The sequence below is a fragment of the Muntiacus reevesi genome, chromosome 3 (assembly GCF_963930625.1).
Source record: "Muntiacus reevesi chromosome 3, mMunRee1.1, whole genome shotgun sequence".
In the NCBI taxonomy this organism is placed as follows: domain Eukaryota; kingdom Metazoa; phylum Chordata; class Mammalia; order Artiodactyla; family Cervidae; genus Muntiacus; species Muntiacus reevesi.
Window position 1 is genome coordinate 262,541,313 of NC_089251.1, and position 11,675 is coordinate 262,552,987.

Consider the following 11,675-nt stretch of genomic DNA (forward strand, 5'->3'; position numbering starts at 1 on the left):
TAGATCAAAGTTCCTTTAATTTAAGAGGCTTTAGAATGGAATTTTTGAATACCCTACAGAATAGGAAAACATTTTACATTTACTCAGCAAAATATAAAGGCTGTTATAAATTATAGACACAGACATATAGAGAACTTACAGCTTCAGTTTTACAAACTGATCCCCAGGGTGAACTAAACAGAAACACGAAAGTTCACCAGTTTAGATATCAAAAAGCTGTTCATCCCAGTTGGTGCACAACATTCTTAATTAATTTGAGCTCACAAAGGACAAATGAAAAGACTAGAAACCTGGATTCTTTGTTTTCTCACTTCTGATAGAGACTAGATCTCCATCAACCAAAAATTATCACCAAAAGTGTACATGTGTGATCAGTCACTTGAGCCATGTTCGACTCTTTGCAAACCTATGAACTATAGCCCATCAGACTCCTCTGTCCACTGGATTCTCCAGGCAAGAATACTGGAGTGGGTTTCCATGCCCTCCTCCAGGGGATCTTCCTGATCCAGGGATCAAACTCCGGTCTCCTGCATTGCAGGCAGGTTCTTCACCACTGAGACACTGCTGAAGCCCTATCATAAAATGGTTAGGCTACAAAACAGAATTCCCAATCATTGTTACCAATGCGGAATAACTTAGCTAAGCAAAATTAGAAACAAAACCAAAATTTTAAAAAATCAGTAAAAAGACAAAACAGACAGTAACCTTAATTCTATAACCGCTTTGGATGTACTCTAAGAGCCAATAAAAGATATTCTTGGGTTTAAACAACTCATGAGGTACACTTCCTTAGCCATAAAATTTGACTCCATCACACGGGTTCACTTGGGCATCTTCATGAAAACTTAAGATATCCTATGTTAAAGTATACTTTTCAAAAACAGAAAATCATTTTCCCTCTACAAATATAAAATGAACATTTGTCAAAGTTTTATTCAACTCATTAATTAATGAGTTAAAAATCAATTCAAAGAGTTTATGAGAAAGTAGACATATATTGATGCTTTTGACCTGTGGTGTTGGAGAAGACTCTTGAGAGTCCCTTGGACTGCAAGGAGATCCAACCAGTCAGTCCTGAAGGAAATCAGTCCTGAATATTCATTGGAAGGACTGATGCTGAGGCTGAAACATTTTGGCCACTGATGCAAGGAACTGACTCACTGGAAAAGACCCTGATGCTGGGAAAGATTGAAGGCAGGAGGAGAAGGGGACAACAGAGGATGAGATGGATCGATGGCATCACTGACTCAATGGACATGAGTTTGAACAAGCTCTGGGAGTTGGTGATGGATAGGGAAGCCTGGTGTGCTGCAGTCCATGGGGCTGCAAAGAGTTGGACAGGATTGAGTGACTGAACTGACTGAGACATATATTAATTTTAAAAATTAGGATAGGATTGCAGAGTTAGATGCAAAACTAATTAATATCTTGAAGAACACTAAATCACAGTTTGTGGAGGTGTCTGGTCTATCAGGTAGAAATTATTTTCATATCTACCAGTAATCTACCAGTTACACCCCTCCACTGCTAACAGAATATAAATGAGCCCAGTCAATAAAAAGTCAAACCTAAAAAAGCTACGAAAGAACACCTAAGTAATCTCTTGCCTATTTTCAAGTTTGGGATAATTTTTCTCATGGGGTGAGATATTGCAAATATTGCACAGGACAATATACTAAAATTTCATTCATTTATCTGAAATTCATATTTAACAGAGAATCCTGCATTATCTCTTAACCCTAACAACAAACTAACATTAACTTTACCAAGTCTGTACAGGGTCATTACCAACAGTGTATCTCTTAAATCTGTGTCTGGCTTCCATATTTTTGCCTAGATAATAAATATTAAGTGGTATTTCTACTGAACTTTTATTCTTTATATTCACCACTAGGGGGCGCATATAATTTACAGTCTACTAGATGCCACAGGGTAAACAGCGTTTCAACATCCCGTCCGCTAGGGTCCGTTCAGGGCCCTAATCACTTGTGCGCACGCGCGCAAGTACTCCTGGCCCAGATCCGGACTGCGCAGGCGTTCCAGTGAGCACGCGGACGCCATTGACAGGACTCACCGGAAATTGAAAGGGAGGGGCTGGGGCCGCTGGGAGCGCCGACGCGCCGGGGCGACGGACGCGGAAGTGCAGGAGTGCCGCCGGCCTGGCTCCCTGCGTGGTTGCGGAGATGCCCAGCCGAGGTGAGCGACCCGAGGACGGCGCTGGGCTCGTCCCTGCTGAGAGCTCGACCCCGCACAAGGAGGAGCTCAGCAGCAAGGTGAGCGCGGGGCAAGGTAACAGGGCCCTCGGGCTGCTCACCGCCGGAGACGAGTCGCGGTGGCCCCGTGGTCCAGTCTCGACTTGGCCCTGCTGCCCCAGGTACAGTGAAAGGGACACCTTGAAACTTGCCCCGAGGTCAGACCCAGATGGCAGTAAGGCGGAAGCTTAGTTGGTTCTGGTTTTTTTTTTTTTTTAATTACCATTTTTTAACATTTTAAAAAGTATCATACCGTAAAATTTGGCTCTTTTTCGTTTTCTCTATATTTAACGCGTGTATAAATTTGTGTGACCACCACCACAGTTGGAATATAGACAAGTTCCTCGACGCTAAAAGACTCCCTTTATAGCCATGCTTTCCCGCGCGCAGAAGCTCCGGCCGTCCCTGATCTGCTCTGCATCAGGACAGTTTTATCCCTCCCAGCACATCATGTAGATGAAATCACAGCTTATGCCTCTCTCCCGCTTAATGTCTTTGAGATTCATGGTTGGGTTTTTTTCCTATGTACACTTAGTTAAAACTTTTAGAAATTACCACCAGCCCTAGATCGGCTGCCTGTAGTCTCAGAAAATGTCAGCACCATCCATGCAGTTGTCCATGCCAGTAACCTGGGAGCCCATCTTTGCATCCATCACGAAGTTCTATCAGTTTCACTTTTGAGGCCTCTTTGTAAGGTCTCCCTTTATCACTGTGTACACTTTTAACCATCTTAAACCCGCCCCTTGCATCTGCCATAGGGAATCCTGCAAAAGTTTCGCAGCTGGTCTCTCCTTATCCATCTCCTTATCCATTGTTACCTTCTTCCCGTCTGTCCTTCATTTAATTGGACCTATGCTCCTAAAAATGTTATTTCATTGTTGCTCTTTTGCTCCTCCCCTCACAAAAGGGAGCCAATATAACGCCATAAATGGAAAAAAGAAAAAAAAATTTTTTTAATTTGAAATGAGGATGGCTATAATCTTTCAGGTAATAGATGTCTGAGATAATACTTTGGTTCTGTCCCAAACTGACACTGGCATCTTGGGCACATCTCTGATTCCTCTGTTACAATTTCCTTGTCTGAAGTGTTAAAGTATACCTGCCATTTCTAAAATGAATGGGAAAGTGCTATTCGAAGCCTTAAAACGAAGTTGTACAAATTAAGTCTTGGAATTCAGCCCAATCTCTGTAATCAGTCACTGCAGTGACTGGCAGGTGGAAGGCAGAAGGGTACACATCTGTGGGGAATGAATTTTCAAACTGCACACAGCCTGCTCTGATTACTATCATAGCATGCCACTTACACTTACATATAACAGATCCCCCAGGCATCAGAGTTTACAAAATAACGCTGTTAGAGGCTCTAGTGACACTGTGTAATCAGTCATGTTTGCAGTATGGCTATCTTTACTGAAAAGTTTAAAAGAAATTTAGTTTCCATTTAGTTGAGCCCTCTTCTACTTAAAAAAGGTGAGACCTAGTTCAAGAATGCCAGCCCTGTGCTAGCTTTTGAGATACAAAGAGGAATAAAGCAAAGATGGAAAAGTGATGAGTCATACTACCCCTGGTGGCTTAGACCAGAAAGAGTCGTCTGCCTGCAGTGCCAGAGACGTGGGTTCAATCCCTGGGTGGAGAAGATCCCCTGGAGAATGGAGTGGCAACCCACTCCAGTATTCTTGCTTGGAGAATCCCATGGACGGAGGAGACTGGTAGTCCACGCGGTCGAAGAGTCAGACATGATTGAACGACTAATACTTACTTACCCTCCATGTAGGATACTTAACTACTACTTGCTTAGTCTGTCTGGCTATACCATTTTGTATGTAAATCATGAAAAGCATGGCTATTGGGAGGGAAGGGTCACCCACTCCTCATTCCATTTGTTTTGTTTTTTGTTTTTTAATTTAAGATACAATTAAACCATTGAAAAATTGGTATTACTTTCAGGTCTTGGTGAATTTTTTTTTACATAACCTCTATTTTAAATAAAAGATATAAACTTTTTTTAGTAACTGTAGTTCTTGCCTGAATATGAGTGTTGGTCGCCAACCCCCTGTCTGGGTATAAAGGGCCATTTAACACTTTGTATGTCTAATCACTTTTCCCCTCAACTTTCCGCCACCTGCATGTCCACACAGACTGCTGTTGTAAAGAGTCTGTATATTCCCAAATTGCCCATTTGGACAATCAATGCTTGGAGTCCCTTATCCTATCTCTTTAAAGGGCTCTTATTGAGCATACTTTGATCATCTCTGATTTAATAAGTTTTCTTTATTTCAATAGATTAAAGAACAAAAAGTAGTTGTGGATGAACTTTCCAACCTGAAGAAGAACAGGGTAAGTGAGTTATTAGATTTACTCTGAATACTATGTGGGAGGGTTTGGTATCAATTGTACAAATCAGTGTATTAATCATAGTTGCTAATAATGTTTCCCCAACATATGCAATTGACACTACCTGTGAATCAAATGATACTAATTGTACTATGTTATCCTGGAGCTGTAGTCAATAATGGTATTTATTTTGTACTTGAATTTGGTGTATTCTCTTGACATAAATAAACTTTGAATCTATTGAGAAGAGAAGAAGCTATACAGGTGAGTGTGGATAATTATTTTTTGTTTGTTCGTTTTTTAAAAAAGACAAATACTACTGCTTCCTCGCCCCACCTCCTCCTTTACTCCAAGCTTCCAAATCTTTAACATGGTTGTTAAACTCCATTTTCATGCACATATTCATAAATAAGCAAGTTTCTGTTTAGTGGGTCATTGTACTGCCAAACATTGTATTTTAAAGTTAAGAAATGACTTGAGCCCTCTAAAGCTTTTGAAGATTACTGGATACAGACAGGTTAGACATTTCTCATATGTGGAGTAATAGCAGTTAAGGTACAGTGGATAACAAACTTGTATAAAGCAAATTGGCAAAATGTGTCAAAGTCTTAAAGCTGTGTACTATTATGATCCAGCAAATCTAGTTTGATTCCTATTTATAGGAATTGATACATTAGGAAAGTATCACGGAGTGCACGGAAATTTAGTTACAAAGACATTCATCACAAGTTTGATTTATAATAGTGAAAAGTTGACAACATCTAAATGACCAAATAAACTATAATATTATTGAAGAAAAATGGTACTAAGTATGTTCAGAGAAAAAAAAAGTTTTGCCTAACTGTTAATGGTAGCAGTTTCTAGATTGTTGGATAATGGGTGAGTTCTTTGTTTATCTTTATCTGCCAAGGTATTGTTCTGAACATGTTACTAATGTTCAATAGTAAGCAGTAACAGGGTTCAGAGTTTTGACATCTACCTTTTAGATCAAATCTTGATATTAGCTTAACTTATGTTTTGCAGAAAGTATATAGGCAGCAACAGAACAGCAACATATTCTTTCTTGCAGACCGAACAGAAATGCTTTCTGAAAGCAAAAGTAAGTTTTTTTGGCACATTATACAGAAACAAAAAGAAATTCTTTTGTGGGTTTTCTGTGGAAATTCGTGATGGTGCCTAAATTACACTGTCTACAGCTAAATGTATAAATATATGTATCTAAAGATTGGATGGTGGTATACCAGTTAATAAAATTAGTGGAATGGTTTGGTTTTCTTCAAGTTAGCCTTTCAATGGTGAGTTAACAGTAACAATAAAGTCAAATTTAAGAACTGTAAGATGTGTTAGAAAGCCACAATAATTAATGTAAGCTTTAGAATTTTAGACAGATATAGGTATGAAATACTCTGCCAATTTCTGCCTTTTTGATTTTGAGTGAATCACTTTGAGCCTGCAAAGTCTTACGGAATTTAAATAAAATGATATGTATATAAACTGTGCATAGCTCAATGCCTGAGTCAAAATAAACAATAACAACAGAAACGAGATCCCCGAATAGTAAATATTCTTCATCAGAAGTCTGTTGTAAATTATTATTTAAACTAGCACAGTACATATGTGGTTCAGTCTTGGAAAATAGCTTGTTTTGCCTTTTGAATTACTAGGTAAAGCGTCAAGAATTTTTATTCTTTACTGTGTCTTCTCCCCTCTCCCACAGATATATTGGATGAGCTGAGGAAAGAATATCAAGAAATAGAAAACTCAGAGAAAACCAAAATCAAGAAATAGCCAACTTGATTTTACACAGCAATGTGTGGTATTTGTTGTGCAGTAAGCTTTTCTGCTGAGCATTTTAGCAAAGATTTGAAAGAGGATTTGCTGTGTAATCTTAAACGACGGGGGCCCAATAGTAGTAAACAGTTGTTCAGGTCCAGTGTTAACTACCAGTGTTTATTCTCTGGCCATGTCCTTCACTTAAGAGGTGTGTTGACTGCCCAGCCTGTGGAAGATGAAAGAGGCAATGTATTCCTGTGGAATGGAGAAGTCTTTAGTGGGATCAAGGTTGAAGCCGAAGAGAATGATACTCAAATCATGTTTCATTATCTTTCCTCTTGTAAGAATGAATCTGATATTTTGTCACTCTTCTCAAAAGTCCGGGGTCCTTGGTCTTTTATATATTATCAAGCATCTAGCCATTCTTTATGGTTTGGTAGGGACTTTTTTGGTCGTCGTAGCTTGCTTTGGCATTTTAGTAACTTGGGCAAGAGTTTCTGCCTCTCTTCAGTTGGCACCCAAGCATCTGGAGTGGCTGATCAGTGGCAGGAAGTTCCAGCATCTGGAATTTTCAGAATTGATCTCAAGTCTGTTTCCATTTCCCAGTCTGTTGTTTTAAAGTTGTATCCTTGGAAATACAATTCTGGGGGGGATGATATCAGAGAATGTGTTAATAGCCTGACTGAGATTTCAGCAGCCTTGCCAACATTTGTCTTGGTGGCAGCAAATGAAGCCAAACTGTATCTTAAAGAACCTGTTGTCCCTTTAAATATGGCGTCGCCACAAGCTGCATTTGAGGCCCATTGCGGCAGCATTTCCAGGAGTCCGCTGACAAGAGAGACCCTTCAGGTCTTTCTTACTGATGGACACACGAAGGAAGTAGTCCAGCAGTTCATTGACGTCCTGAGTATCGCAGTCAAGAGACGTGTCTTGTGTTTACCTAGGGATGAAAAGCTGACACCAGGCGAAGTTTTGAAAACTAGTAATAGGAAAGCAAATGTTGCAGTTCTGTTTTCTGGAGGGATTGATTCCATGGTCATCGCAGCCCTTGCTGACCATCATATTCCTTTAGACGAACCAATTGATCTTCTCAATGTGGCCTTCATGACTAAAGAAAAGACCATACCAGTTAATTTTAACAAAAAAGGGAGAAAACAGAAAAATCATTGTGCAATACCATCTGAGGAATTCTCCAGAAGCGCTGCTGCTGCCGCCGCTGCCAGCCCTGGGGAGCAGTTCAGTGTACCAGATCGAGTCACAGGAAGGGCGGGACTGAAGGAACTGCAGGCTGCCAGCCCGTCGCGGATTTGGAATTTTGTTGAAATTAATGTTTCTCTAGAAGAACTGCAAAGGTTAAGAAGAACTCGAATATCGCACTTAATCCAGCCCTTGGATACAGTCCTGGATGATAGCATTGGCTGTGCAGTCTGGTTTGCTTCCCGAGGAGCTGGCTGGTTAGTGACCCAGGATGGAGCCCAGCCGTATCACAGCCGTGCAAAGGTACGACACAGCGGCTCAGGACTTCTGAGGCCTCATTTTGACCCTTAAAGCTTTTAACGCTTAAGTTGCAAGAATATAGCGTCTTGTAATTGCATTTAAACTACAACACAAAGTATATGACTTTGTAAAAATTGGGCATATTTTACTATCTTATGATTTGCCTTGTGGATTTTTTCTGAAAATGTTATCTTTGGGATTATTATTTTTTTTAAGCTTTATTTTCCTCACTGCATAGTAGGTGATATTCTGATGTAGATTTCTTTCAACCTTTGTAGGTGGTTCTCACTGGAATTGGTGCAGATGAGCAGCTTGCAGGTTATTCTCGTCATCGGGCCCGCTTCCTGACACATGGGCTGGAAGGACTGAATGAGGAAATCGCAATGGAACTGGGTCGAATTTCTTCTAGAAATCTTGGTCGTGATGATAGAGTTATCAGTGATCATGGAAAAGAAGCAAGGTAATTCTTGTTGTCTGTTGGAGCGTTGTTCAATGTTTTTGTCAAAGCAGTAGACTGAACCTAAAAAGGAGACTTTTAGGTTTCTTTTTCTTTGGATACTTGTTCAAATGAGAAACAGTAGCGGCAGTATCTTGTCTTTGTATTACACTTAGTCAGAAGCATGCTGGAGAGGAACCAGAGGAACAGTTTTTCCAGAACTCATTCTCCAAGAAATGACTTTACAGTAATTTTCAAAGGTGATACAGTGATGTGATTAAAGGCTACAGTGAAAGACTGTAAAACTTGAGGTAGTGAAATACTGAGGGGAGGTATTTCAAGGGCTCTGTTTTGTTTCAAATGTTTGCTTTCTTCCCAAGCTTCCTTCTCCAGTGTGACAGAGCCTGACTTTGTAGACATTTCTTGTATGTACAGGCATACTTGGAAATCCTGCATGCTTACTTCCAGACCATTGCAGCAAAGAAAGTCAAATGAATTTTTTGGTTTTCCAGTGCATACAATAACTATCTTTATACTATGCTGTAGTCTATTAAATATGCAGCAGCATACTTTTATTATGCTGTATTTAGACATAAATATGTATTTAGTATTTAAAGTACATATTTATGTATTTAGACATAAATAAACATACATTTGTCTAAATTTTTATATATATATCTTAGTTTAAAAATACAAAACAAAAAGCAGTCTCAGTGATAACACCAAAGATTATTGATCACATATCACTGTAACAAATATAATCGTTCTTGTTTTTGTTGCTGTTTAGTTGCTAAGTCATGTCCAGCTCTTTCTGCAACCCCATGGTCGCCCACCAGACTCCTCTGTCGGTGGGATTTCTCAGGCACCAATAATGGAGTGGGCTGCCACCATTTCTTCTCCAGGGATCTGCCCAGCCCAGGGTTTGAACCCAGGTCTCCTGTACTGGCAGGCAGATTATTTACCACTGAGCCACAAGGGAAGCCCAACAGATAGAACAAGAAAAATTTGAAATATGGAAGCATTTCCAAAAATGTCACACAGAAACATGAAGTGAGCAAATGCTGTTGGGAAAATGGCACCACTGATAGACTTTGCCCGTCACAGGTTGCCACAAACTTTTAGTTTGTTAAGAAAAACAAAAGCAGTCTCAGTGAAGCAGAGTAAAACAAGGTACGCCTGTGTAGACCCATACTGAGTCAGACGGTGGCTCCAGCGCTGGAGTCCCCTCTGTCATAGGTGCTTTGAACACAATTGAGTCATACGTTCCAAATTATCATAATAGTTTCAGAGATCAAGGCACTTACATGTGTATATTCTTTTTTAATCCTAGGGGTTTGTGTTTTCTTACAGCATATTTCTGATAATAGTAAACAAATGCTTGAATACAACTTTTTGAAGCATTAAGGAAAAAGATGTGTCATTTAATTATAAAAAGTAGAACTTTGTTCAAGTAGGTTAATTTATTAAGTGGTAGTTTTATTGCAGGGGTACAAGCATGCAAGGAGTTCAGATGAACATTGTGGGAGTTGTAACATCATAATATACCAGCTCTGAGACTTCATTGTTTTCTTATCTCTAGTTTGTTATGCCTATGTTGCCAGTTCTGACATGTAAAATTAACGTAATTGTCAAAATCTTATCACAAAGAAATAAGTAACACCACAATACAAAGTGTGTAAGATGTTTTCCTTTTGAAATGTATCTGTATATGAGAGATTAAAAAATTCAGCCTATTTCAGCTTGGTTAGAGAAAAGGAAATTTATTTTATTCAGTAAAAGCAGTTAATTCTAAAGGACCACCCCCCCCCATATGATACCCAGGGATAAAAATGGATATGAAGTGTGTTTAAAACAGCTAGTGCAGAATTGTAATTGAACGAACACCACTATAGTGGCTAGATCTAAACCAGTTTATTAATGGATTTTGGCATACATATTAACCATACTCTATTAATTAGTTTCTCGTTTAAATTTGCTTTCATGATTCATTTTTATAAAACATTCTGTTTAAAGAATTCCTTTACCCTTTCCGATCTCTCTACTTAAAGTAAAATGTAAAACACTACTGTAATTGGGGATGGGGGAGGAATTGGAGTATTTTAAACAAACAAAAAAGAACAGAATTTGCCAGGAAATTAGGGGAGCCTAAAGAGCAGAGAGTTGTATTCCTTAAGTTCAGTTTCTTTAGACATGTAAAGAGCAGACACAGTTTGAATGATTAACTCAGGACCATGCTTGTTTTCAAGGCATTCCTGAAGATACCTTATGAAACAATTTGAAATTATTTCTTGACATCATAGGCTTAGTTTGTTTATTTATTGAGGGAAAAATTTTTTACATTTTAGTATGTGTATTAAAATTAGACAAGTGTTGTGAAATAATTTTTAATGTGATTAAACTGTAAAGTTGTATAAGTAACTAGAATATTTTTAATTTAGAAAAATTGTGCCCTCAATAATTAATTTATACCTTAAATTTTAACATATTAAATAAAATACAAACAAAATAATCACAAGAGATAACTTTTTTTTTAATAGTGGTTGTACTTTCTATTTTAGATTTCCTTTCCTGGATGAAAATGTTGTCTCCTTTCTAAATTCCCTACCAGTCTGGGAAAAGGCAAACTTGACTTTACCCCGTGGAATTGGTGAAAAACTAATTTTGCGTCTTGCAGCAATGGAACTTGGTCTAACAGCCTCTGCTCTTCTGCCAAAGCGGGCCATGCAATTTGGATCCAGAATTGCAAAAATGGAAAAGAATAATGAAAAGGCATCTGATAAATGTGAAAGACTCCAAATCATCTCCTTAGAAAACCTTTCTGTTGAAAACTAGATGTTTCATAGTGTAAGAACATTTACTGAATGGTGGTTTTTTTAAAAAATAAAATACTCTGCTTTATTATTGCATAATGTGGTTTTAAAGTTCACTACATGAATTTTTATGTAACTCTGTAGAGTAGTGCAACCAATTTAATCAAATTGATACTCCAGAGAAAGAGATTACACTTGGAAAAACAACCTGGATATTTTAAACTGTGATATTAATATTGTTTTGAACTCTTACATGGTTATGTCCCACCAGCAATACTGAAAAAAGGCAGCTTTTATGGACTCTTTTCATGGTAGCTACATCCAGAAGTACTAGTAACTCAATTTGTTATCGTTGTTATTTAACAGATGAGAGAACTAAGGTTTTTGAGGTTCATACTCCTGATTGATATGTGGTACATCTCTTTAGACAGGTCATTGACCTGCTCTCAGAACTTTTGAAGACTATTTTGAATATTCTCCTGTCCCACAAATCTCTGACGTCTCTCTGTTTTCCCATTGTCAGCTCGTGACCTGGGCTTTTCACAGAGAAATCAAAATGAAGCCAAGAACTAC

At 38.6% G+C, this 11,675-nt stretch overlaps 2 protein-coding genes across 2 annotated transcripts; both read left to right on the forward strand.

Annotated features, from left to right (window-relative positions):
- Nucleotides 1-2,093: 2,093 nt before the first annotated feature.
- Nucleotides 2,094-6,442, forward strand: ASDURF (ASNSD1 upstream open reading frame). Its single transcript, XM_065931916.1, has 4 exons — nucleotides 2,094-2,273; nucleotides 4,536-4,589; nucleotides 5,610-5,685; nucleotides 6,304-6,442. The coding sequence occupies exons 1-4, from the start codon at nucleotides 2,184-2,186 to the stop codon at nucleotides 6,372-6,374; spliced, it is 291 nt and encodes a 96-aa protein (XP_065787988.1). The 5' UTR covers nucleotides 2,094-2,183; the 3' UTR covers nucleotides 6,375-6,442.
- Nucleotides 6,396-11,201, forward strand: ASNSD1 (asparagine synthetase domain containing 1). Its single transcript, XM_065931915.1, has 3 exons — nucleotides 6,396-7,859; nucleotides 8,135-8,316; nucleotides 10,851-11,201. The coding sequence occupies exons 1-3, from the start codon at nucleotides 6,396-6,398 to the stop codon at nucleotides 11,122-11,124; spliced, it is 1,920 nt and encodes a 639-aa protein (XP_065787987.1). The 3' UTR covers nucleotides 11,125-11,201.
- Nucleotides 11,202-11,675: the final 474 nt, after the last annotated feature.

Bases quoted from the DNA above. Each gene is read 5' to 3' on its own strand.
- ASDURF (XM_065931916.1), top strand. From the start codon at position 2,184: ATGCCCAGCCGAGGTGAGCGACCCGAGGACGGCGCTGGGCTCGTCCCT. The intron at 2,274-4,535 runs GTGAGCGCGGGG...TTATTTCAATAG, and splicing joins AGGAGGAGCTCAGCAGCAAG to ATTAAAGAACAAAAAGTAGT. The intron at 5,686-6,303 runs GTAAGTTTTTTT...CCTCTCCCACAG, and splicing joins AATGCTTTCTGAAAGCAAAA to ATATATTGGATGAGCTGAGG.
- ASNSD1 (XM_065931915.1), top strand. From the start codon at position 6,396: ATGTGTGGTATTTGTTGTGCAGTAAGCTTTTCTGCTGAGCATTTTAGC. The intron at 7,860-8,134 runs GTACGACACAGC...CAACCTTTGTAG, and splicing joins CGTATCACAGCCGTGCAAAG to GTGGTTCTCACTGGAATTGG. The intron at 8,317-10,850 runs GTAATTCTTGTT...TTTCTATTTTAG, and splicing joins GATCATGGAAAAGAAGCAAG to ATTTCCTTTCCTGGATGAAA.